The 27,710-nt window shown below is 49.0% G+C and overlaps 1 protein-coding gene across 2 annotated transcripts in view; it reads right to left on the reverse strand.

Moving 5' to 3' along the window:
• STK32B (serine/threonine kinase 32B) overlaps positions 1 to 27,710 on the reverse strand; it is a 359,771-nt gene that overhangs the window by 19,400 nt on the left and 312,661 nt on the right. For both annotated transcript variants that reach the window (XM_057705907.1, XM_057705906.1), the window contains 5 exons: positions 18,515 to 18,618; positions 8,929 to 9,045; positions 6,734 to 6,859; positions 1,354 to 1,485; positions 65 to 129 (listed from right to left, as the gene is read on the reverse strand). In XM_057705907.1, coding sequence (XP_057561890.1) covers positions 65 to 129; positions 1,354 to 1,485; positions 6,734 to 6,859; positions 8,929 to 9,045; positions 18,515 to 18,618 — 544 coding nt within the window. The remainder of the gene's footprint in view (positions 1 to 64; positions 130 to 1,353; positions 1,486 to 6,733; positions 6,860 to 8,928; positions 9,046 to 18,514; positions 18,619 to 27,710) is intronic.

Below are 27,710 nucleotides of genomic sequence, written 5' to 3' on the forward strand. Positions count from 1 at the left end.
TCCCCCAGGGAGACCTTCTGTCCTTGGAAGGGCTCTGCCCAGTGGATGCTGGTGGTGGACTTACTTCTCTCTGTTGAATATGATGAATTCCTTCCGCACGGTCTCCAGGCACTGCTGGAGGTGTCCATTCTGTCGAAGAGCACAGAGAGGGGACCGTAAGTGACAAAGCATCATCCAGGGGGCGAAGACGAGCAGGCACGGACCTAAATGGGACCGTGGATGCTCGGGGCTGGGACAATATAAGCGGCTGGAACAGCCCTGACTGTACAGGGAGAGGGTGGAAGCTGGCAGGTGAAGATGCTTTTCTCCATTTTAAACCATTAAATCCAATTTCAAAAGCCATGTTGAAATGGATTAGGAATCGAAAATCATGACCTTGGTTTCCTGATCACTTGAATGTTCATTAGGCCTAATTAAGAAGTGTGGTGGGGGAGGGGGAGAAATTCAAGGCCATCATGCAGAGATGCTCATTCTCTTCAGGAACAGGTGCCAAGGACCACCCGTCCCACGGATGCTCTGTAACACACGCCTCAGAGGCTGCCTGGAGGGTGTCTTTAAAAGAGGGCTGCGTGAAGACACAGAGAGACACAGAGAGGAGAACATGGCATGAAGATGGAGGGAGAGATGGGAGTGGTGCACCTGCGAGCCAAGGGATGTCAGGGGCTGCTGGCCACCCCAGAAGCTGCAAGAGGCAAGGAAGGACCCTCCCTACAGCCTTTGGAGAGAGCAAAGCTCTGTCCATACCTTGATTTTGAACTCTGGAATTCTGAGTGGACATACTTCAGTTGTTTTAAGCCACCAAGCTGCAAGAGGTAAGGAAGGACCCTCTCTACAGCCTTTGGAGAGAGCAAAGCTCTGTCCATACCTCGATTTTGAACTCTGGAATTCTGAGTGGACATACTTCGGTTTTTTAAGCCACCAAGCGTGTGATACTTTGTGATGGCACCCTAGAAAATTAACACAGGGGCCAAGAGAGTGTGGCCCTGGGTGCCTCCACAGTAGAAAACCTTTGCAGGGGCCGCTGGGGGCTACTCGGCACAGCGCTGATGTTGCTGAGCCTCATTTCTTCTGCTCTTGCTTAGAGATGTGGAGGTTCCTGCACTGGGAATAGCGCTAACGAGAATGATGAGAGCACGGAAGTATCCATCTCCAGTGATGCTTTCAAGTGTCCTGCTACGAAAGACCACTTGTTCGATGGCCGGCATTTTATTGACTGCAAATGACAGTATCTGGGGGGGGGGGGGGGGGGCAAAGTGACAAGCCCCTCCCGTTTGGTTAAGAAGAGGCTCAATCGTATTCACTGGAGTATAGAATTCCTCTCTGCCTGGGGTCTGTTCCTGAGACAGCACTCACCAGAGGACAGCTGTCCTTCGTGCCATCTTTGGACCTGTTCTTTGCCAACCTCTTCTTCTTTTTGTGAAGTGGTTTGGATTCGAGAATCATTTCTTCAAGTTCAAATGTGGGATCACAGTTCAGTCTCCCTTTCTGAAAGGAAGTGGAAAAGAAAACATGGTTTGTCTTTGTTGCCATTAGGTTGTATGAGGCTGAGTCAAAAATTATCCGCACTCTGGCTGTAAAATTTATAGAAATCTTAATAAAACTGGAGTGCGGATAATTTTTGATTCACCCTCATATTCTCATTCATTTATTCAACAAGTAACAATGAACTACTCCTATGGGATACATCAGCTACACCTTTTCCCTGATAATGAACAGGGACATACCCTCGCTGCACACGTCATTCATTTATCCCCACAATCCCTGCCCACCTGCCCCCCTTGGACACCCCCCTGTTAACATCTGCACGTTACCTTCATCTCCTTACGTATGTTCATTTCATGAGGTTGAGTTCAGTTTTCCAATCTGATATTTTCACTTATTTTCTTGTGTCCTCCTTCTCATGTCATTACTACTATTTCTATGAATATCATTTTTAACAATTCCATTTAAAAATGACATTTCTGGCCAAAACCTACCCAATTTCCCATCCTGGCTCCCTGTTCCCCTGCAGGAGGAACCAGCTGACCCTCAGGCCTGGCCCTGCTCTAAGTTGGGCTCCTGCCACTTAGATCAGGAGTAATATCGGTCTCCCCGACTTATCCCAGGTGGCTTTTTTCCATCCTGAGACCCAGCCCGGGATGCTGGCCCCCTCAGGCAGCACAGTCTGGTGGTTCCAACATCAATAGCTCTGAAGGTGCTCAGAAAAAACAACAACCCAGTTCTGCTGCTTTCTGACCTTGGACAAGGTCTTAACTTCTTTGGGACTCAGTTCATTATCTGTGAAGTCTGGATAAGCATTCCTCTCATGCTTATCCAAATTAAATAAGATTAAATAAATTAATAAAGATTAAATACGTTAATACAATTCTTCATGTAGGGCCAAATGAGAAGTGAGTCCTTGAGTAGGTGACCCTGTTCCTGATAGGATGCAGGCCAGGGAGGAGAGGGACCAGGCACAGCCCGGGGGGTCTGCCAGCCTTGCCACTGAGTCCTACAGCCTCACCTTTTACCGGCGTGGCTTTGAGGGAGACAAATACCCCCTCTTTGCGTCAGTTTCCTCATCTGTGTAAAATGCAGCAGGCTCAGTGGGTTGATGAGGGTTAACTGAGACAGTGTTTGCACAGTTCCTAAAATGGATCCTTCCTGATCCATGGCAGGCCTGCAGTGACTGACCATCCCCTCTGCTGCCCTACAGTTCCAGCTGCCTCCCATGGGAGCCCCAGCCTTAAACCCCAACTTATACGCGAGGGTCTTGCTACCTGCAATCAAACTTGCCTTGGTCAGGCTGCCTCGCCCCCTCGATGTCAGCCAGTACCCAGCCATGGCCGGGGCAGGAGGAGGAACCAGGGCTTTGCAGATAGAACTGGGGCAAGGCCTGGCTTCTCCACGCACCAGCAAGTCCCTCAATCTCTCTGGCCCTGTTCGCATAACTGTAAACGAGGGTCAGTGCTCCGAGCTTGTGAGGCTGGGGTGAGACAATGTAGGGAAAGCTCTTAGCCCAGTCCTTGCCACAGGATGCGACCAACAAACGTTAACCACAGTCATTATTATTATTGTTTCATTGGTGGTCTGATGGGGAGCAGCACTACATCCTCCCCTCTTTCCTTTCTCCATACTGGAGAAAGGTCCCAGCGGAGCAGACCCCATTGGGATTGTCAGTACTGACAGCCCTTCCCCACCTGCCTGTGCCAGGCTCCTCCCACCGCCAGCTTCTATGACTCCACTGAGAGTCCCCTTTCCCTTGGTGGCACATCTGTCTCCCACCACTCTCCCTCTCCCAGCGAGCACGCCAGATTCCAGGCCCAAGTCTTTCCTGGCCTGATTTATCTTCCCTCCCTCCCTCCCTCTTTCCTTCCCTCCCTCCCTCCCTCCTTCCTTCCCTCCTTCCTTCCTTCCCTCCCTCCCTTTCTCCTTCCTTCTCTCCCTCTTTCTCTCCTTGCCTCCCTCCCTCCTTCCTTCCTTCTTCCCTTCTTTCCTTCCATGCAGGCTCTGGATCCAGACTGCCTGAGGTCAAGCCCTGGCTTTGCCAACTTCTCACTGAGTAATTGTGGGCAGTTTGCTTAACCTGAGACTATTCACTGAAGCTGAGAATACTAACAGGGCCCCCTTCCCTGTTGTGAAGCTTATATGACATAAGGCATGTGAAGCTTTAGAACATGCTTAACCCTGCTGGCTATTTTCATTAACTGATCCATACTCGTGTGACAGGCACACATCAAGGTCTTCTGGCAGCTTCTAGGGTCACCCAATGCTCTGGGATCTCTCTCAGGCGAAGGTCAGTCAACCCTACATGGCCCCACCCTCTGAAGCTCTAGGCCGGCGGGGGGGCGGGGGGTAGCAGATGCCTGCGATAGAATGCTATTGATGGCTAAGGTAGACCTAGGCACCTGTCCAGTGGGGAACCAGGGAGGCTGAGATTCACTCCAAGTAGGGGAAAATGTTCCAGAGGAGGCAATGATTGAGTTTGCTTTTTATCCAGAAGGCAGTTACCAAGACCCTCCAGTGGACAATTGCTGTGTTTTATGCTGAGTCTGGAGGGAGGGGTAGGAGATTTCCTAGTGAACAAGAAAGGCATCCCTGGAAGAGGAAGCAGCGTGTGCACAGGCATGGAGCTAAGAAACAGTGTGGCCAGAGGGGACAACTGCAGGCACCTGGGTGTGGCTGAAGTGTGGGGGCACTGCACATGTGTGTGTATGCATTGGGCGGGGTTGGGAGGGGCAGCAGGGTAGGGCTGCAAAGGCAGGTACCTGCCTTGACAGACGGTGCCGCATGTTGGCCCCATGTGTCCCCCAGGACATCTGCACACAGCTTCGGGGAGGCTGAGACGTGGCAAGGGGAAGAACTCATTAGGCAGCTTGCACTCCACGTGCAGGAATGCACCAAGATCCCTGGGGTTCATCAGTCTGGCCTGAGCTTGGCAGAAAAGGACCCAGAGAATGCAGACATATCTCTCTGGCAGGCCCAGATCATGTGTCCTGAAGGAACTCAGCCAAGGGGACTGAGAACAGACCTCCAATGGGTTTATTAATTAAAGTAGCAATGACCCAGGTGATATTTACTGGGGGTTCAAAGCACACCAGGCCCTGCTTAGAGCCTTTGGAAGCCCCTTGGCATTTACTCCTCCCAAGCTCTGGGAGTGGTCCCCCCCTCCTCCACAGCTGACAGGTGATGAGCCTGGCTCCTGGAGCAAGCGTAGGGTCACAGAGGTGGTGGAGGGAGCCCAGGTCCCCAGTGCCTATGGGTCTCCTTCCAGGACTCAGCTCTGGTTTGTTATGTGTGTCTTTTTTAAAATTTATTTATTTATTTATTTTTTATTATTTTTATTGGCTGTGTTGGGTTGCTGTGTGCAGGCTTTCTTTTTAGTTGCGGTGAGTGGAGGCTACTCTTTGTTGTGGTGCATGGGCTCCTCATTGCCGTGGCTTCTCTTGTTGTGGAGCATGGGCTCTAGGCGCGTGGGCTTCAGTAGTTGCAGCACATGGGCTCAATAGTTGTGGCGCACGGGCTTAGTTGCTCTGCGGCACGTGGGATCTTCCTGGAGCAGGGATCGAACCCATGTCCACTGCATTGGCAGGCAGATTCTCAACCGCTGCGCCACCTAGGAAGCCCTGTTATGTGTGTCTTCGTACAGAGGGATACTTGACAACATCTGGAGATATTTTTGGTGTCATAAGTGGGATGTGCTACTGGCACATCGTGGGTAGCGTCCAGGGATGCTGCTAAGCAGCCTCAATGCACAGGACAGCACCCGTCACAATGAACTGTCTGGTCCTGACGTCAACAGTAGCACTGATGATGGCCCTGCTCTCATCCGCAAGCTCCCTGACAACTGGCACCATGACCCTTCTTTCCCAGGGATTCACCTGGGGCTGTGCATAGTACCTGCATATACGGGCGCTCGGTGAATGCAGGATGCACGGGTGACATGTCCCCCACACAGAGCCCACAGTTGGCCATGCAAAGGCCCTGAGCTCTTGCAGCAGGAGGTTGGGAGGTGGGGGCACTGACTGAGCGGCCCGTCGGTCACAAGCCCTGGGCACCTGTCTCCACACAGCTGTCTAAGGGGCTATGAGAAGGCAGGGAGCCCCCAACCAGAGGCAACTCTAGGGTGAGAGTGGGGTACGGAGGCTTCCTCCCAGCAGAGATAGGCTCTGGGGTCACAGTGAGGAGGTGGCTGGGCTGGACTGTAGCCCAGAATTTCTGTCCCATTGACCACTCCACTGAGGCTCTCTGCAGACTCCCAGGAGAAATGCAAAACTCCTGTCCATCCCAAGCCCCCAGCTTTCCTGAGCCAACCCCAAACTTGTTTCCCACTGGGATTTTGTGGGCCTTTGCACTCAGCAGAAGAGGAGGTCGTGGTGTTTCCATGCTGGGCCAGGCTCCACGGTCTGTCTCCTGGGGAAGAGTTCATTCTCAGGAGTCTCCTGGCTGGCTTCCGGGCCTCCTTCCTGCCCCGCAGTCCATTCTCAACACCTGCCCGTCCCCTGCTACTTTCACCTCCCTGCCGACAGCACTCCAGTGTTTAGAGGACATAGTCAAAACACTTATCATGGCCTCTGGGAGCCTCCAGGGTGTGGGCTGTGGTCCCTTCCACCCTTGTTCCCTATTAATTTCCTTCTATTTTATTCTGCTCCGGCTATGAGGCCTTCTAGCTGTTCTTTGAAACCCAAGTTTTTTGCTGCCTTGAGGTATATGATCTTGACATTCCCTCTGCCTGGAAGGTTCCATCCCATCTCCACAAGCCTGGTTCCCTCACTTGGTTTGGATCTCTGTGCCTCTACGTAAAAGCGGCCCCTGCCTCCTTCTTCATCTCTCCCTGTCTCCTTCTTCATCTCTCCCTGTCTCCTTAGCTTGTTTTGTGTGTAGCGATTTCCTGCATCACTACCAGGTGTCATGTTATACATTTACTGGTGGCTCACTGTCTTCCTCTACTTGACAGTTATCTTGTGAAAGAGGGGCTCATCTGCTCCTATTACCCCTAGCCTGCACCTGTGCACACGGTGGGTGTGACTCAGTAAGGAAAAGGAGGCTCTGTGCCCATGAGGACCTGCTACAGGGAGAGAAGCTGTCCAGTTGGACCACGGAAATCAGGTACAAACCCACCCCGTATCTCAATGAAACGTGATCCTTCCAGTGCTCAAGTAACCGTGGCCAGCAGTGGCCCCACTGGCCGGCTGCCCACCCAGGCCGGGGACCCTGCACAGGGCAGGATGCCATCGGACAGGACCTCACTCACATTGGGCACAAAGCCGGGCGTCAGCGCCTTCTCCAACACCGCGTCCCAGTTCATGTCGGCCAAGTAGGGTGAGCTCTGGACGTCACCGAGGCTGGACAGGCGGCTCTCGGGGTCCTTGGTCAGGAGCTGTAGGCAAATGGCAAATGTGCTCCCTTGGGCGGTGCACCTCACGGAGGTTCATGGGGGGATCTGAAGGCGGAGTCTTGGGAAAATGAAAGTGCCCCTGCTTTCCTTCCATGAATGTCGTGCCATTTGGGCTGCTGTGTTGGAAGCGTCACCCACACTCATCTCTTTATAGCCAGGGAGGAACTGAGGGGCCAGGCTGCTTCCCCAAGGTCATCCAGCAATGGGCTCTTTGCACAGTGACTAGATTTTTCCCTGCCATGCTCCCCTTGGGAACTGGCGCCCTGTGACTTGCCACCTCTCAATGATGTCTGCAGAGGCTTCCAATTAAAGATAAAAAGAATTAGCCACTCCATCTTAGGACTTTCAGCTTGGTAATGGGATGCACAAAAGCATCATAAAATTTATCCTCGGACAGCTATAAGGTCACCTCTGCAGTCTGATGGACTGGCTTATTTGTAGCCAAGGGGACAATTTTTAGCTTCTCCTCAAATAGAGTTTCTGCTAATAAGGGGTGATACAGCAAAAGAAAAAAAAATGGCTGTACAATATTACCTTGCATCCAGAGGGGTTTTCAGCTTTCAAAACACTAACTTATCTGGTGAAAGAACACGGAGGCTAAAAATAAAATACGGGGCCCAGCCCTAGGATGGTCACTTGGTAGCTGTGGGGCTTCAGGTAAGTTGCTGACTGTGCTGTGCGTGTGTCCTCCTCTGAAAGCAGGAAGGATAACGGTAACTCTTCCACTTCTGGCTCATGATTCGGATGAGACCCGAAGGGGATTGATGAGGTCCTGGGACACCCCAAGGCAGGATGCCACACACAGCTGCTGGCAGGTGGGGGCTGGAATCAGGACCCCCGCCAGTTGGCTTCCACCTGTCACTGCAGCGAGTAGGCTGGAGTCACACCACAGGAGGGACACCCGGCAGGGTCTCACCTGCGGATCATGGTGGCCTCTCTCTAGGAGCTGCCCCCAAAATAACGGGTGCAGATTTAAAGAGAGATGCCGCTTCAATGCCCAGTGTGGGGTTCACCGTTTAGGGCAGCAGTTAGTTCTCTGACTCCCTGGGTGGGTGGGAGATGGAGGTGTTGGCAGGTGGGTAGGGCTTCCAGGTGATTCCAATCAGCAGTTGGGGTTAAGGAACACTGATGTCTAAAACCCAGGGGGTGAATCTCCCCTAAGGCAATTTAACTAATGAGTAATTCCCTAAATCATCTATAGAGGGGGAGGGATTAAGAGCTGACTTCTGGAGTTCGGAGACCTTGGATTCAAATCCTCCTCTGCCCTCTAACTGCCCTGTGGCGTTGAGTGGACGATTTTGCTTTGCTGAGCCTCGGTTTTCCCATCTCTACTATGGGGATAGTAACACTAATCCTCTCACAGGGCATGTAAGGACTAAATGAGCAGGGCCCCCGTATATATTCCCCCAACCAATGCCGGCTGCTGTCATCATAATTCCTTCATTAAAGGTGACTGGTGCTGACCACATGCAAGGTTCGACTCTGCACCTCGGAGGATTCTGAGTGAGGTTAGATGAATGCCAGCCTCACCACGACCCACTGCCTGTGCTAAACTCCAGCTTATCAGAACACAAGCAACAGGGCCTGTTCCACTCTTTCTGATCCAGCAGGTCTGCGGTGGAGCCTGAGAACCTGCATTTCTAACGAGCTCCTGGGAGATGCTGGTCCAGGAACCATTCCTGGAGAAATACTGCTTTGTTCTACCAGCAACAGTTCCCAGGAAAAGCCCAGAGATGCCCAATGTCTTAAAGCTCAGTGCATTAAAAGATGATTTGTAAAATTTTTAAAGAGCCACATGTATCATATATTTCATATTATCGTAGTGGAGAGAAAAGAGCCTGTGGGCTTTGTCATCACAGACGTGACTACAAGCCACACTGATCTTGATGCGGGATGGTGCGAGCACTTACGATGAGGCGTTAGAGCCCCGCTGACTTCATTTCCGCCACTGTCCCTCGGTTCATTTTCTCATTCCTTAATCTGCTGGCTTGACTGTTTCTGCACTGAGTGACCAGCTCCCTGGCCAGGCGGGCTGGCGGCTGACCCCTTACCTTCTTCAGCAGGGCGACCATGCCCTTGCACCACGTGGAGGAGTAGTGGACGCGCTCTACCTTGAACATGTTGAGGATCTCGTCGATGGGCGTGGCTGAGTGGATTTCATACGGTCTCTGCGACCAAAGGACAACAGGTGGCATCAGAGAGAGAGCCCACGTGGTTGAAACAGACACAGAGAACAGACTTGTGGTTACCAAGAGGGAGGGGGATGGGGAAAGGATAGATTGGGAGTTTGGGATTAGCAGATGCAAACTAGTATATATAGAATGAATAAACAAGGTCCTACTGTATAGCACAGGGAACTATATTCAATATCCTGTGATAAATTATGATGGAAAAGAATATGAAACAGAATGTATATATATGTATAACTGAATCACTTTGCTGTACAGCAGAAATTAACACATTGTAAATCAACTATACTTCAATAAAATAAATTTTTGAAAAAACTGTGTCATTACAAGGGGTGGTTTATTCTTTCCCTGCAGGTAGCAGTGGTGTGCCTCTTACACGACTGAGCGGGCAGCCTGGACCCAAGTGCCAACAGTGACGAGGCCACTGGCCAGTGCAGCAATCCAGCCGGTGGGTTCTCTTATGGCTCCAGGAGGGTAAGTGACTTGGTCGCATAGCCGGTAAGCAGCAGAGACAGGACTCACACCCAACAGCCTGACCCCAGAGGCCCTGCTCCAGGCCTAGACCTGGGAGGGGAAGTGGCTTTCACCATCCACAGCCCCCCACCCCCACCTACCAATGGGCCTTGGCTGCACCTTCCCTGCCCTGGCTGAACCAGCCTGGGAGTGAGCAAGGCTGGAATCGCCAGGTCTGAGGAAACAGATGTTAGGGGTTGGGGGGGGTTGGGCCTCTTTCAACTGCCACCCTCTCTCCAGCACCGGGACGTTGCTCGAGCCCTGTTCTCCTCCAAGTGCCCAGCTTGGCAGAGCATTAAACCTTCTGACGCGTTCTCAGGACCTTGCCGTGGGCGGTTTCTTGCCTCTAAGCACCTTTCAAAGCTCGGAAGGCTTTCTTAACTGGGACTCTGGGGAAGCGGCTTGAACAGTGTCTGAACATCATCTCACTCCCTCCAACACTCCCTCCGCCCCCTCCCACCAAAGAATAGCTCTCTCTCAGATCCTCTTCTTCAGCCTCCACCTGGCTGTGTGGTCCAAGAAGTTTCCGGGTTTGCATCATGGTCACATGACTCAGGGCTAGAGCAGGCAAGTGTTTCCTAACCATGTGTGTTTCAACAACTAAACTGATCCTGGAGAAATCTGGAGGAATGAGCTCATCATTAATCCCCGTGAACTTGATGGTTCGGTATGGAGTTCCTGCTCCTAGAAGATGGGATCATAGCACCCCCATCTCTGTGTTCTCAGGGGCCCAAGCTGTGTCTGCTGGCCAGCAGGTTCCAGAGCACCAGGGCAACGAAGATGATGGGCAGTCCACCCACAGTCGTTGATTAAACACTGACCATGAACCTAGACCCCGTCTGGGCTCCCACGGTGATTAAGGCGCTGGCTCCAACCTCATGGAACCTCACGGAACTTGGGGCCGCTGCCAACAGGAGGGGCCAACCCAAGGACATGAGGGGGTCCTGAGCCCTGGGTGGGCGACAATTCCCTGGAATGAAGGAGCGTCTGTATCTTTACCAAATGGGGCTCCCCTGGGGAAGACGCCTGCCCACACAGGTGCGCCTGTACCTTCTGATATGTCCACCCAGAAAGGGGCCTCTTCCCGACTGGCTGCCCCCTCCCTCATCTGTTAATTGAATCAGGACTCCCCCTTCTACCCAATATGAAAAATCTCAAACTGTGGGCTCCCCAGAAAGTCTAATTAGCTCGCTACACTAACATTCTTTAAATCTTGCTTCGAACATGTTTTAATTTAATGGGAAATGGAGTGCCGTTTCCGTTAAAAATGTTTTGAATTTCTCCCCAAAGCTGCTGCCTGGCTTGTGCCTTTGCAGGATCCCTTTGCATTTCACCAGTACCAACAACTATAAGTAGAAATTAGCGTGAACGTTCATTGAGAGCATTTGGTACGTGACACAAAACTCCCAGCATCTTTATGAGTCAGTTACTATGAATAGGACCACTTTATAGAAGACAAATCAGAGGCACCAAGCCCCAGAGCCGGGATGTGGTGGCACCGAGATTAAAGCTCAGGCAGCGTGAACCCCCAGCTCGCCTCTGACTGCTACTGTCACGGGCTGAATTGTGTCCTCCAAATTTGTATGTTGAAGCCTGAACCCCAACACTTCAGAATGTGATCTTATTTGGAGATACGGTGTTTACAGAGGTAATCAAGTTAACACGAGGTCTTTGTGGGGCCTAATTCAATATGACTGGTATCTTTGTAAACAGGGGAACCCCTATGAAAAGGGGAACCTAGGACCCAGGGAAACATACATAAAGGGACAACATGGGAAGAGACACAGGGAGAAGATGGCCATCTACGAGCAAGGAGAGAGCCTTTCTTCACAGCCCTCAGAAGGAATTGACCCTGAGGACACCTTGATCTTGGACTTCCAGCCTCCAGAACTGCGACAGAACAAGCTTCTGCTGTTTAAGCCGCCCCGTCTGTTGGACTTTGTCACAGCAGCCAGAGCAGACTCATACCGTTACCCTGGCCATCTTTGGGCACAGTTCTGATCAGAGGTGTCTGATTTCCACTTTGTTCCTGGGATGTGCCAGTGCCCTTTGCAGACCAGACCCCTGGTATGAGCAGGACAGACAGGGTCCCAACCCCTCTGAGCTCTTCATCGTGGAGGGAGATGGCAGTGAGAGGTTTCAGGTGTCGGGTGTGTGCTGGGAGGCACCTATAGAGGGTGCTGGGCACACAGGAGGGGTGGAGGGGGTGCGGTCTTAGTGGTGGTGGGGGGTCAGGGAAATCAGAGTTTGGGCCACCACCTGAAGATGGGCCAGGGGCTGAGACTGGTTTCTGGACTATTCTGGGTCACTTCTTCCCATCTTTTTGCCTCTCAAAAGGCCATTTCTCTGACTCTGGTCCCAGCCCCATCCTGGACACGCAGCTACTGCAGGTGCAACAGTGCCGGGAGATGATGCAGGCTCACCTCTTCATTTTAAAAGTTGGGAAACAGGCTGGGAGACAAAAAGTGACTTTCCCAGCCTCCCACAGAGACTTAGACTCTCCTTCACTGCTCTTCCCACCAGAGCCCGGAACCCAAGCACCCAACTGGCAAACCAGCTAGCTACAAGTGTGCAGACTCCTCTCCCCATTTATGTTTCGTTCTATTTCCTTCTGGGTTACTTCAAGGCATGCCTGAATTCTACTTTCCCATCAGACCCCCAAATGAGCCTCTACCTCTCTCTCCCTACTTCTGGAAGGAACCAGACCAATAAAAATAACAGTGATGGTAATAATGGTAATTATTATTAGCTATGAGGCTAGCACAGTAGTTAAATACATTTGGAAATGCATTTGGAACACTGTGACTAAAATCAGCTCTGCACCTTTAAGCTCCACGCTCAGCCTTGATGTGTTTGGGCGGTTGCCCAGAACCCCAGGTCCTTCGACAAGAATATTGGCAAATATTAAGATGCATATTCCATCTGCTTCTGGTAAAGGGTTCTACTGATGCCTGGTTCTCACTCATTGACCTTTGGATGTGTTAACTCAGAAGACCAAGTGGTATTTATAAGGTAAAGTAATTACACGTTCTGCTGGTGAAAGTGATTTTGGCAGCGGGGCACTGGATATACTCATTATGGAGTGCAAGTGTGTCTCTATTCCAGGAAACTCAGTTTACAAAAATTGCCAATTTACTGAGAAATAGAAGAAACAGGAAAAGAATTGCCGTAGACCTGTTAGTTTAACTGTTAGAGCTGAGCTGGGCCTTAGGGACCATCTCATCCAATGTTTTTTCCCCCCAATTTTTTTACTCAAAATCCCAAACATTGAACAGATGAAAGGGAAGAACAGTTCCCCGGGGTATTTAAACCTCCAAAACTTGGAGACACATTTGTTTCCCCTATGAACGGTTGAATCAACTCTACAGGGTCCTATACATCCACGAAAAACAGCTTGAAAACGCCTCCCTTTATGGAGATACAAAACCTGGAGGGGTGAGGTCCCAGAGTTCGTGTCCCCCAGGTTTCTGACTCCCGGCTCAGTGCTCTCTATGTTGGCTTTACCGAGGGACACGAAGGCAGTGCTCAACCCAAGGGCCACCTCCCTCCCTTTGTTTTTGGGTTAATATACCAACAGATTCCTCGTCTCTGTGGCTGAGCCCACCATCTGATGTGTCCCCCGTGGTTCTTAGCTCTGCTCCAATCTCTAGGAGCTCCATACCCCTCCCTCCATTACCCATCACCTCCACCTTCTCTGTCTCCTGAACCCTAAGGAGAAGTGCTGACTGGGGTCAAACCCAAGGGTAACACCAGGTAAGGAGGGTGGTTGGGGGGAAGCAGAGAGGGTAGATGTCCTCATGGGCGCGATGGTGTGGGCTTTTAGGGCTCCACCCCCTGCTGCACGGCCATGGGCCAGTCACCTGACATTCAGAATCTCCTTTATTTATTTATTTAAATTTTTTTTAAAAAGAAATTTGACCAAATTTTTATTTATCCATCTGTTATTTAGTCAGCAAATATTGTGCCCCCAAGCTGTACCAAGCTCTGCTATAGGGGCTGGGGAACACATTAGTAAATAAAGGATAGAAAAATCCCCAGCTCATGGAGTTTACATTCTAGTGTAGGGAAACAGACAATCTAGTGACCTGTGTCTTAGAGAAAAAGGGGGCCTGGGGTGTTTGTGGGCGGGGGGAGGAGGGGAGTTCCAATTTTATTTTATTTTATTTGTAAAATTTTTATTGGAGTATAGTTGATTTACAATGTTGCGCTACTTTCAGGTGTACAGCAAAGTGAGTCAGTTATACATATACATATATACTCTCTCTTTTTAGATTCTTTCCCACATAGGCCATTACAGAGTATTGAGTAGAGTTTCCTGTGCTATAAAGTAGGTCCTTATTAGTTACCTACTTTATGTATAGTAGTGTGTATATGTCAATCCCAATCTTCCAATTTATCCCTCAGTAAGTCAGACAAGGACAAATATCATATGATATCACATATATGGAATCTAAAAAAAAATGGATACAAATGAACTTATCTACAGAACTGGAGTCACAGATGTAGAAAACAACCTCTGGTTACCAGAATCTGCTTTCGTCCCCTTGACTGCTTGACGACAGTGGTTCTCAACCGGGGATAATCTGTCCCCCTAGGGGACATCTGGCAATATTTGGAGACATTTTGGTTGTCCTTACTGGGTGGGGGCAATTCCTGCTGGCATCTAGTGGGTAGAGGCCGGGGATGCACCTACACATCCTACGATGGAGAGAGCAGCCCCCACGACAAAGTGGTACCCAGCCTCAAGTGTCCATAGAGCTGAGGCTGAAGAACCGTGCGCTTTGCAACCACTGTTCTCCCCATTTGATACACAAGAAACGGGCTCACCCCAGACCATTCAGACACTATGCAACAAAGCTGGGATGTGAGCTCCAAAACATGTGATTCCAAAGCTCAGACTCACGCTCGACCACCATGCTCTCGCTTCCGTGGACGGCACCACAGTGCCTACAGAGTGGAGCCAGCGCCTCCAGCTGACCTCAGGGTCCTTTCTAGACAGTCCCCCATCTGTCCTTCTGACCGCTGGTCACTCGAAGATGTTTGCTGTGTCAGCCTCAGCTGCCCTTCCTGGTCTCTGTTCCTTCCTCCAACTCACATATGACCCTACTTAATGCTTCCTCCCTCAAAAATTCTTCCCTGCTCCTCAAAGAATAAGTCATCAGCACTATCTCAGAATCATCACCATGTGCACATTTAGGTAGCAGTCAGCATGCCTCCTGTGTGCCAGACACCGTGTGTGCCCTGCCTACATCTTCTCCAGGAATCCCCTCGGTGACCTCGAGGGCCGGCCTCATCATCCCCATTTCGCGAAGGAGGAAGCCAGGGCTCAGATGAGTTAAGTGACTAAGGCAGAATCACAGCATCAAGGCGCACGGAGTGTGTGGACAGGAGCCCGGACCTCTACCCACTGGGCCCGGAATATCCCCACCAATCATCAGCAGTCAGGTGTGACTCAGCTCCTCCCCGAGAGCCTGTCTCCACTGTGAGGTGCTAAGCTGGAAAGGATGCAGGCCTGCCAGCAGGCCCCAGGGTGGAAATCAGAGAGGGCAGCAGGGGGAGGGAGCTGACATTGACCGAGTGTCAACCATTTATCAGTCACAGTGCTGGGTTATTTTCATCGCCCGAATCACTTAATATTCACAACCACCTCATTGGGTATGGTTATTATTTTTTTTCATTTAACAGGTAAGGATTCTGGGCATTTGGTCTGTCTATTGACCTTGGTTGAGATCACAGATGAGGCACCTGGTAGAGCCAGGTTTTGAACCTGTGAATTCCTCTAAGATCTTCTTTCTGTGTTACAACGAGGCAGCTTTCAGTTAAATAAGATGACAATCTTTCTAGCCATTAGGGCTGTAAAAAAATGAAACAGGTTCTTTCTGGAGGTAAAGAGCTCCATGGATTCGGAGGAAAACCAGTGGATAGGTAGGTGACACTGCCAGGGATGCTGTCAGAGAGCTTGGTAGGAGGGAGGACAGGGGCTGTGCTAAGACCTTTCAGTCCTTTCTCAGGGTCAGTGGATAAGAAACCTCCCTCTCCTCTCTGTCCCCATGGGGTTCTCACCAGGGAGCGTGGTCACAGTCCCTGGGATAATTGTGTTCAAAAGGGAACTCTCCGGGTGGCACTTTCTTGAGGTTTTTTTTTTGTGCTTTGTTTGTTTTTGTTTTTTACTTAGCAGGTCTCAGGGTGAGAACTGAGATTCTGGTTTGGGCTCACAGAGAAGTTGTGTCCATGTTACTCCCCTGGTCTGGGCTACAGGATCCAAGCAGACAAACAGAATTCCCTGCATTGAAATTTCAAGCCCACCGATGACACTCCGCTCCTCCGCTCTCCTGATAGAGCCTTTGGGGAGAAATGTCTCTTTTCGCTCTAAGATTAGAGCATTCCTGGGTCCCTGGCTAACATACCAATACCTTCAATCTCCCACCTTTCATTTCTAACACTTTCCATCTCTACCATTTTAGAACATGTGTTAGAAAATTTCCATCATGACTTTCATCTTTTGGAGGTAAGGAGCCCCCTGGATCCTAAGGGAATCAAGGAAGGGGGGAGGGGGTGATAACCTATCAGAGATGCTGTCACTGACATGATGGAGGAATTTCAAGAAGGAAGGCTAACTTCTAAATTCACATAGTCCATGGAGAAGTAGGAATGTTTTTCAGTAGAGCTTTTTGACTAAATGCGATCGTTCCTGCTATTAAAAAAACCAAAATAAACTATTTGCATAAACCCATTGTGCTTCAAGTCGAAGATGAACAGACCAAGATATCTGGGAGGAAGAGTCGCACTAAGGCATAACAGCATTCTTGTTCACTGTCCCTGCACAAAAGGCCCGATCCCACCATGTGTCCCTCCCTCCCTCTTCTATTAAAAGTGGCATTTGGATCCCTGAGCAGAAAACTCAGACAAACTGAAAATGAAACGTTTTATTTTGAAGCCCTCATGGCTTTTGCCATGTCATCATCTTTAACTGTTCTGACCCGTATTCTGACAGAGAATATACTTTCTGCTGGCAAACGACCAACCATGCTTAGGTCAACTGCTTGCCAAGGTCATGTGTATGATTGGTTCCGTGATAAACAGCATCCGGCGATGTCTGTGTCCTCTGGTTCATACAAATATCATGGGGACTCTGTCATGGGGACTCTCATGTCCCACTCCTGGAGCGTGTGTATCAAAGAACCAGTACACGACAAAGGAACTGACCAGGGATAGGTAAGCCGGGGGGAGAGGAACGGTTTTCATTCAGTGCCCGAGAAAAGTCACATGTCCATATATACGCGGGTGAGTCAAAAATTATCCGCACTCCGGTTATATTAAAACTTCTGTTGGCTGCACTGTCTTATCAGCACTTTCTGTTCAAGGCTACTGTCTCCCGTCATTGCTGTGCAGGTGTGAACGTGTGACATCAGTTCATTTGTAACTGCGGTGCGAACAAAAATGGATGCCCCACTTGTGATTTGCAGGAAAGAAGAGCAGCATGCAGTGCTTCGTTTTTTGTGGTCTGAGGGTGTACCTGGTACCGTTATTTATTGAAGACTTTGTGCACAGTATGGAGAAAGTGTTTTGTTGTGAAGAAGGTCACCTATCGTCCTGATCTTGCTCCATCGGACTTTCACCTGTTTGGTCTCCTAAAAGCAGCCCTACGAGGATGAAGATTCACTTCTTCATCAGAAGTGAAGACAGTGGTGCATTCGTGGCTCGCAGCTCAGCCTAAAACATTTTTTAATGAGGGAATATGAAAGCTTGTTGACAGATGGACAAAGTGTATTGAAAAGCAAGGAGATTATGTCAAAAAATGATGTATTTGTCTTTTCTAAAAGTTAAATTTTACAGCCTGGGTGCGGCTAATTTTTGACTCACCCTCATATATTTTTTTGTATTCTAACAACATTATGTACTATAACATGTTTTTGAAGAATTCAGGGGAAATCATTGAGCTCAAGAGCAGACTAAGTTATGTGAACCACAGGGTGAAAACTAATAACACTGACATGGCTTGGATGGTTTTTCCACAGCTGACATCACTCATTCATTCATTCCCACCCATTATCACAGTGCACTGGGGGCCCCTGCCCTCAAGGAGTGCTGTCTACCTGCTTGAATATGCATGTATGCAGATGACTGTGAGACTACATTAAAGCAGCAGCCAGTGGGAGGAACTGACTCTCTACGCTGTGTGCTGGGTGCTGGAGCTATAAGGTGAATAATACGCAAACCAAGTGTCCCAGTCCACAGGCTCACTGATCCCAGGATAACTTCCATGCCACACAATAGATTGAAAGGATGTTATTATCCCCATTGTATGAAGGGGAAACCATGGTCCTGAGAGGTTAAGTGGCATCATTTTCAAATGATACTTGTGTAAAAAAAAAAACCCTTAAAATTAGTTTGTCATAATTCTTTCTGCTAAAATAAAACTGAGTTATTAGTTGCCAAATAGCTCCATCAGTCATCTTCAGCTTTTAAACTTAAGTGAAATAAAACAAAAATACGTACCAAATGCCCCATTTTTATAAGACTCCGAGCTAAGTATTCAGGGAAGACTGGAACAAAAATAACAACCACCAAAAACCAAGCTGGGAAGTCGTGCATGGGTGCATCATATTGTGGGTTGAAAGAGGACAGCATTTGAAATCATGAAACCAGGATGCTTTGGGTGTTTGAGCCGCTACTGATCAGCTGCTGGGCTTCCCCTCCAGACATCCCTGTCCCCATGAATAGAATGAGAGGCTGGACCGGAAGCTTGCTAAGAGCTTTCTAACGCTCAGGACCTTGGAGGTGGCACACAGGCAATCAGGACTGACCCCCAGGGCTACGTGCTGGCATGGTGCATGTCCAGCGGCATGGCCATCCCACCCCACCCAAGCCTGGTATAACCTGAGTCCCCCCACTTCCACAGTCCCCGTGTTCACCACACAGGTGCACATCTTACCCAGCCCCGCAGCAGCTCGTAGGCCGTGACGCCCAGGGACCACCAGTCAACAGGGTAGGAGTACCCGGGGCCTCCGTCCACATATACCTGGAACACTTCTGGGGCTGCCAAAGACAGGACAAAAGAACATCACTGCGCGTCTCACATTACACTTATCGCCCCTGACAGAGAGGACACGGGGCCAGGAACCCAGCTTTTGGGACGGCAAAGCCAGTACTCCATCTGCTATACCATGTGGTTTCTGCCCTCTGTAAACCATGAGATGGCTAGGAAACAAGGTGCTGGAATGGCTGGAAACACCGGTGTGACACCTGGGGCAGAATACAAATGGGGCATCCTGCGTGTGCAGCGGGGCATGTTCTGTTGGGGAGAGTCAGGGAAAATCTGAGGAGGAGGAGGCTTTGCTGGAACATGAACCATGGTCAGAATGGGGAGTAAAGTCTGAGTTAAGAGGAAGAAACTGCACCCCTAAGGGGTTGAGAACCTTGCTAAATGCCATCCTGCTCTGGCACCAACACCGGGTCAGGTGTCCCAACGACCAGGACGGTTAGAGTCCTTTGTGCCTGGTGCCTGTCTCAGGAACAATTTTATTTTAGCATAGGTGGGATTGAATATGAAATATCCAGAATAAGTAAATGCACACAGACAGAAGGCAGATCGGGGGTTGCCAGGGGCCGGGAGGGAGGATGGGGAGCCACTGCTCACTGGGGTTCCTCTGGGTGATGAATGTTCTGGAACTGGACAGAGGTGGTGGTGTACAACATTGTGAATGTACTAAATGCCACTGTGTGTGTTTGAAAACAGTTCATTTTACGTTATGTGAATTTCATCTCAATAAACAAACAAGTGGAGGGTGGAGGCCCAGGTGGGATGGATCCTCACTTCTCAGGGGGCTGCAGCTGTCTCCCGGCTCTGATGCTTCCTAAGCTGCTGGGTGGGGGGTTCATCATTGCCTCACCCCCAACTCACCAGGCCAGGAGTGCATCTCCAGCTCTAATTGTTCACACTGGCTTCCAGGAAAGTCTTGGGAAATGTGGATCATTTCTAGCTAATTGATTTGCAGACATAATTCCATGTTACAGGTGTCAGAGCAGCCAAACTCTATCACAGGGAACCAGGACATGTGATTAAACATATCTTGACTCAATTTTCAGACTGGCATTCAGATGCTGTGGGATCGGGGAGGGCCAGATAAGGCAGGTGAGGGCGGACATGAACACTCGAGTCTGGGCTCTGGATTGGCAGCTGGACACTTGAACCTGAGGGTACTCCTTTCTTCTTCACAACAACCCCCAGGGCCATGTTATCATTTGACACATTTTACCGAAGAGGTTCAGAGAGGGACAGTGGTGTGCAGGAAGTCACACAGCAGGCAAATGCAGAGCTGAGGTGTGCTTTACACACTGGTGGAATCCCAGTTTGAAATAAGGTTCGTATCAACATTTGAGTACAAAAAACATACTCAGTGTACATTGGGAAAGATGTGATTGGGAGTTTGAGGAAATGTCTCTTTGGGTTATTTGAGCCTGCCGAAGGAAGCAACATGGTGTGCTTGGTGTGCCGGGAAACAGAAAGGTCAGTGCGGCTGGAGCTGAATTAACAAGATCTATTAGCCTCAGTTTTGTAAAACATGAGCAAGAATAAACAGTGTATTCATGGGTTCTTATGAGGATTAAGGAACAATACAGGCTGAGAGCTAAGCGCGATGCCTGGCTGGTCCATTGCGAGTGCTCCGGGAATCTCGGGCATGGTTTTTATTAGTAGAACTGTCATTCAAACCTCTTCTTCTGATCACGCTCAGCCTCCCCACGGTCCACGCAGTCAGCTGGGAATCGTCCTACACTTCATCCTCCTCAGCCTCATGACCGATCAATCTCCAGATCTGCGGAGTCTGGCATTTCCAGCCTCTTTCTGTCCGCCCCTTCCTATCCATCCTAGATCAACCTGAATTCAAAGATGACAATCGTATCTGTTCATTAAACACCTGGTGCGCAAATATCTGATTTCCTAGCAGCTCCGGGCACCGAGCTGTGCTATTGTGCATCCTACTGGGAGTCTGAGGCTGAGCTCCAACCCAGAGGGGCTTCCTTCCCTGTACCCCAACCTGAGTATCTGTCCTTCTTCCCTCTGTGCTGAGGGTTCTGGGAGAGAAGGGGCCACACTGTGCTGGTCTGCGCAGAACCAGAGACTTGACAGCTGCTGGGCCAGCCCACGTGATGAGACAGTGCAGGACATGCCCAGGAGTGCGGGAGAGGCTGTGTGCCCAGGTGTCCCCATAAATCCTCACGATGTCTGGCAGCCCCAAGCCCATCTGGAATTCAGGGTAGATGTAGCAGCTGACCAATCCTGTCCTGGTGGTCATGACCAACCAAGTGACAAGTGTCTGCAGTCTGTGACCACCCGCCCAGAGAAGGTGACAGTCTCTCCTCACCTGCACACTTGGGGCTGATAGAACACAAACAACATTTATGTCACAATCCATATGCAACCAAAATGACTGCTTTAGTGGCCTGGAATCAGTGCTTAGAAGTGAGGCCATCATATAGGGTTTGAGCTTGAAGAACAGGTACAAGACACATACCTGTCACCATCATTTCATGTATGAATGAATGAGTATGGAAATTACAGCTTGCCAGGTGCTTTGCTAAGGATTTTACACATACTACCTCTCTACATCCTCCCAACCACCCAATAAAACAAGTGATACAATGATCTCCACGTTCCAGATGAGGAGGTAGAGACATGAACAGGTGTAGTTGGGTTGACAGTGTCTACAAAAGATATGTCCAAGTACTGATCTCCAGTACCTGTCAAGGAGGCCTTATTTGGAAATAGGGACTTTGCAGATGTAATTGTTACAGACGCCAGGATAAAATCATCCTGGATTCAGGGTGGACCCTTCATAGATTCAATGGTTGATCCCTTTATAAGATAAAGGAGAGGGAGATTTGAGACACAGAGAAGGCCGTGGGAGAAGGCAGAGCCTGGAGGGATGTGGCCACAAGCTCTGGAAGCCCTGGATCCTCCAGAAGCTGGAAGAGCAAGGAAGGAGCCTCCCCCAGAGCTCCGAGGGAGCATGGCTCTGCAGATACCTTGATATTGAACTCCTGGCTTCCAGAACTGCTAGTGAATGAATTTCTATTGCTTCAAGCCACCACATTTGTGGGACTTTGCTGTGCAGCCCTAGGAAACTAGTAAGAGGGCCTGGGAACTTGCTCCAGGTCACCCAGCTGGGATGGCAGAGCTGAGATTAGCCTGTCTCCGTATCTGACTCTGAAGTCCTTTCTCTTACACTGCGATGACTTCCAGGGGTGATGGACTTACCTGAGGTTGGGTCCTGATGCACACTTCTACCTTCCTTCCCTTCCTCCCTCCCTCCCAGAGCCTGACACTCAGCCAAGTGCATGGTAGGCACTTAATCAATGCGTGTCAACTGTATGCCAATTTCACCGTGATGCTATAGAGCTGGTCCAGCACATTGCCTGCCTATTTCAGAAGTAGACAAAGCTCACAGCCTACGAGTGTCAGCATGGCAGAGGTGTAGAGTCCCTTGGAAACCATCTTGTCCTTGTCCCCTCTGTGTTAGAACTGGCCACCGGGCTTGAGAGGCTAGAGTGGCTTGCCTCGGCCACAACTCACCGACTCTGGGCACAAGAACTCCTGGTGCTGACTCCCAGGTTCAGGGAGTTCCCATTACTGGAACAGTTAAATTCAGCCATCAATGCTGGATGATTCTCCCTCCTTAGCTCCCGTATTCCCTTCCTCCTCTTCGCTGACACATGGCCCTTGCTCAGATCCCCATTCTTTCTTCCTGGTCTCCTGCACTGGCTTCTCCACCAGTCCTCTGGCTTCCAGTGTCTCCTTCTCCAGTCTGTCCTTGCTTCTGATGAGGGAGTTAGCTTTCCGATATGCAACTCAGACCATGGCAGTACCCTGCTTCAAGGTCTTCCCATCATGAAGGCTGTTTCACAGTCTGTGTTCCCGGGAATGCCACCAGCCATGTGAGGCTCACAGATGTTGGAGGAGAAAGGATTCTGAGGTCAAACATGTCTGGGAAATGATGAGGTTCAATCATGTTCTTTCTTGCAGACTTCTTAGCGCCTTTACTGACTCAACAGCAAGCATGGTTTGGAAATTTATTAGACTTGATCTTGGAATCTTTTTGATTTTTCAGTGGAACAGTACAAAGTACTAGGGCTGGAAACCTATGTGGCGTAGAGGGTGGTTTAGAGTCTGTAGCCCCTCAGCTCCCATCTGTAGATCTTCTAAGCTGTATTATGGTCCTGGGGTTGCTCACAGCCATGCCACCTTAGGCTCTGGCTGCGCACGCTGCTTGCGGTTCCTAGAACACGCTGTCTGTCTGTCTCTTGCTCTCTCCCCTAATCCACAGGCTCTCTCACAAAGGGTGAAACTCCAGAGTCACCACTTCTAGGAACTGAATACGTACCAGACATTCTGCAGGCTTCTTTACATGTGTCGTGTATTCCTCAAAATACATCTCTGCTATTATTATCTTCTTATCATTCCCCTTCCTCCAGACTAGATTAGCACTTCCTCTTTACCCCCAGCTTCCCCAGGCATCTCTGGACTGTTACATTCCAGCTGCATTTTTGCTTATTTGTCTGCTTCTCGCTAGACTCTAAGCTCCCTGAAGGCAGGGACTGTCATGTTCTCCCTGGCTCCCCAAGCCTTGTCTGGCACGAAGAAGACACATAGGAAAGGTTTGTTGACTGACTAAATAAATGAAAGATCATTTAGAAAAAAGTAAACACCAGTACAGCCCTCGCTATGTGCCAAGCTCTGTTCTAAGCTCTTGACACACTGGTAATAAAAATAGCTCAACTTGATGGAGCATCTGTCATGCGCCAAGCTTTGTTTTAAGATTTTAGCAGGTCGGACTTTCCTGGTGGTGCAGTGGTTGAGAATCCGTCTGCCAAGACAGGGGTCATGGGTTTGATCCCTGGTCTGGGAAGATCCTACATGCCGTGGAGCAACTAAACCCGTGCACCACAACTACTGGGCTTGCGCTCTAGAGCCCATGAGCCACAACTATTGAGCCCATGTGCCACAACTATTGAGCCCATGTGCCACAACTACGGAAGCCCGCATGCCTAAAGCCCATGCTCCACAACAAGAGAAGCCACTGCAATGAGAAGCCCCCACTTGCTGCAACTAGAGGAAGCCCGCGCGCAGCAATGAAGATCCAACACAGCCAATAATAAATAAATAAATAAATAAATAAATAAATAAATAAATAAAAAGAATTTAGCGGGTATTAACTCTTTTGATCGTCACAATGCCGTGGAATTTGGGCTAGCTGAACCTGAATCTCGCTGAGGAAAGGACCAGGATGTTCTGGGCTGATGTTGGCAAGGCTAGAACTGGGGGTTCCCTGGAACAGAGTGAGTGATGAGAGAACCCCAAAGGGGGAGCCCAGGGCAACAAATGACAAACCAAGCAGATAGCTGAAGTTGGCTATGGTCACGTCCAGGGTCCAAGGTCTGAGTACACCTGCGGGGGTGATGGATGAATGAAATTTCCCCAAGGTCTTCCAGAAAGAAAAACAACTAGAACTTCTTGTAATGCCCTGGTGAGGGAAGAGCCAACCCTGAATCTGTTTTGAGCAGCTGGAAATGCCCATTGTAACAGCCATCATCATGCACAAAACAGTCGTGCAGAGCCTTCTAGGGCACAAAGAGTCCTTCATAATTACCCCCTCCCATCCTCAAAGCATCCTAAGCCACAGATGAAGAAACCGAGGCACAGAGAGGTAAAGGGGCAAGTTCAGGGCCGTGGAGACAGTGACTGGAAGAGCATGGACTGGAAGGCTGTTCTTACCACTTTCGAGGGGGGCTCAAAGCAGCTGTTCCATCGTTATCACGAGCCGTGGTTTTCTTTACGACACCAAGAGCTGCATTATCAATGCGGCCATTTGTTGAGCACCTACCATGTGCTGGAAGCTCTTCAAGTTTCTTTACATATATTATTAATTCCTCAGGAAAGCTAACATTTATGGAGCACATTCTACAGTTTCACGCTCATTATCTCACTTTATCCTCAGAAGGACCTTGTAAGGCAGGTACGATCATTCTCCACCTGAGGAAGCCAGCCTTGGAGAGGTGACACAGCTACCGTGGCTCTGAGCCTCATCTGAACCCCAGCCTCCCCCATTCTCCAGGGTCACCCAGCATGATGACCAGAACCTAGCTCTGTCTCCTTCAAAATCCAGACATTTCCCACCAAATTACACCATCTTTATGTATATGCTGAAAAATAAAGATAACGTATCATAAAACAGATACACATATACACACAATGTATATACTTTATATGTTTTATATGCCAAAATCTCTTCATGGTCAATGCATGAAATCTACGAATTCAATTGGAACCAAAATTAAGAGTATTTACGAAGGTCCAGGAATTCTAAACTTAGGAAATGCAGGTTTCGACATAATCCAAAAGAAAAACAATATGTGGTCGCCATTAATATGCACACTAATAAAAGTGGCTGTTGAATCCCATTCCCCAGCAGCACCTGTTTCCTTCCCCGCTACATCCCCAGGACCTTTCACGGTGCTCATGCCTGTTGCATGTTCCACGGATGACTTGCGAGCCACGAATGAATGCACTGGGCAGACATCGGGCTCCACAGAAGCTGCTCCTCCAGCACAGCCCAGTGGTGTGGATGGATCTGCCCTACCTCCCACTAACCATTTCTACCAGCAGGTTAGCAATTCTGCCAATGCAGGTTTTAAATGGAAAGTGAGTCTGGGTTCCAAGGAACATCAGAGGATTGGTCTTCCAGAAAAGCATGAACATGGGGTGTTGCCTGAAAGAGATCGCCCCCAGGACGTGTAAATATGCATTTGGTGGGCTTTGCCACCCTCCGCTCACCACGCAGAGTTTATTTCTTCATTAGACTAAAAATACAGAAAAAAACCACAGAAACCTCCTAAGTTATAATTATTGGCCTGCTGCTTTAGCTCTATGAATATTCCTGAAGGTTTTGACTGCTGCAGTGGAGGGTGATATGCTATTCAATGTCTAGCTTACAAGCTGACTGGCTTCCAGGATCGGTTTCTACAGGTAATTGCATCCTTCTGGACTGGGAACATAGAATTATTGCATTTCAGCCTAGAGGGGACCTTCGAGGTCATTTCCTTTCTCCCCTACATTTTGTAGGTTAGGAAGCCAAAGCCTATTGGAGGAGTTCCACGGCTTCCAGCCCAGCTTGAAAGTCTCCTGCTCACTGAGGTTTTCTTCGGCTTGCACATCTCAGCTGGCAGGATGGCCAGATCTGGACACCTCCACCTAGAAGCCCCACAGGCATGGCACGTTCTGTCTGTCCAAGCCAAACTCTCCCTCTCCAACTGCTTCTTCTCCTGGGTTCTCAGTCTCCGTTGATGGGCTGCTCAGTTGCGCAAGTCAGAAGCCTGGGAGTCTCACGGACCCTGCCCCTCCTCCAGCCAACGCTTTGGATCATTTGATTAATTTTCAAGACTCACCATTTTCCCCTTCCAGACTCTTCCTCTTTTCTCTGGTCCTTTTTTCATCTCTGCCTGGACTCATGACACCCTCTCCGCTACCTTAGCCTGGGGTTCTTTAATCCCACTACACTTACCCCGAGACACCTTTCTAAGTCAGTGGAATCAATGAAATGGAGAGATGGAAGGTGTGAGTAATTATTCAACCTGAACCTGAACCCCAGCTCCCAGGCTGACTACCAGGCCTTGGGCAAGCTGCCTAGTGCCTTGGTTTTCCTCATCTATAAAAAGGTATAATGATATCTGCCACAGCATGTTATTAAGAAGAGAAAATGAAGTTTTGTATGTATTTACTGAGCTCAAAGTAAGTGCTCACTAAATGCAGTCTAACATTGTTGTTGTTATGTTATAGTTCACATGTTCAAATCACTTAATTAAAATCTTTTTAAATTTTTCTATTTACTATAGAATAAAGGTCAAACTCCTTAGCATGAAAAATTCCTAAAAACAGGTTCCAACCTCCTGTTTTGGCCACCGTCTTTATTACGCTCATTGTGCCAACTTCAAAGAATAGAACACAGTTTATTTCTAATCTTCTATGATTTGCCTCATAATCTTTATTCTATTGTTTACACTCATGAACTCCTACTCATACTTCAAAACCCAGACCAAATTTTACACTCTCTATGGCGTGTTCATCAAGTCCCTTCCTGTTTCCCAGTTCCCTTCTTTTCCTCTCTCCTAGCCAAGTACATCAGTGTTCTGGATTCTCACCAAACCCTTGTCTTTTCCTCCCTTGCAGCACTGATCATGCTATAATTAAGGATATACATATCCACCATCCTCACTGGACTGTGAGCTCTTTGAACATGTGTATGACTAAGTCAGGGTCAAAACCTCAGGGATAAGCAAGAAGCTGTATGTGAGTCATTTAGAGCAAGGACTGACACAGAGCAAGTTTCAAATATATGTGAGCTAGTTATTATTTTATCAATTCAGTATTGAATGGGAAATGAAATGCACACATAAACGAAAGCCCAACTCAGAGGTGCACACGTTGTACATGTATATCAGGTACAAAATGATTCAAGAACTCCGTCATCATTCTTTGATTAGAGTGTGTGGCAAACCCATGCAAAGCAGAGGCAAGCAGGATGCCTGGTCTCTGTCAGATCCCTTGGGGATAATTCATGGTTCTCTGGCTTTTTATCTTGGCAGGTGAACTTAGGTGTTATGTACATATTAATTTGAGATGAAATAAAACCACTGCCTTAGTCTGGGCAGTGCTAGTAGCATTAATAGCAACAGCGGGGTGATTTCATTAAGGTAAGACACTGCTCAGGCATGGACCAGTAGGACCTCACCTATCTGCATGAGAAGAGGAAGACCAGGGGAGGTTTAATTGGCTGAGAAGCTCTGGTGAGATGTAGAAATAAATGATGCACCAGTACCAGAAAACTACTTCATGTTAAATGTGTCAGATTAAATTAATAGATTAAAAAAACAAGACCTTTGGAAAGTTTTCATAGAGAATGATGGAAAGTGCTAACTGAAGCACAGGGTTAGAATCAAGTGCATTTTACACAGTTAATATGTGAAACGGGGGATAAACATCTAAAAAGCATGTTAGGGTGATGGAAAAGTTCACTTAGCACTACTCTCTTAAAGGATCCTAAAATTCCCTGCTTATCTAAGGCCCATAGTGTACA

Source organism: Hippopotamus amphibius, chromosome 13 (genome assembly GCF_030028045.1).
Source record: "Hippopotamus amphibius kiboko isolate mHipAmp2 chromosome 13, mHipAmp2.hap2, whole genome shotgun sequence".
Classification (NCBI taxonomy): domain Eukaryota; kingdom Metazoa; phylum Chordata; class Mammalia; order Artiodactyla; family Hippopotamidae; genus Hippopotamus; species Hippopotamus amphibius.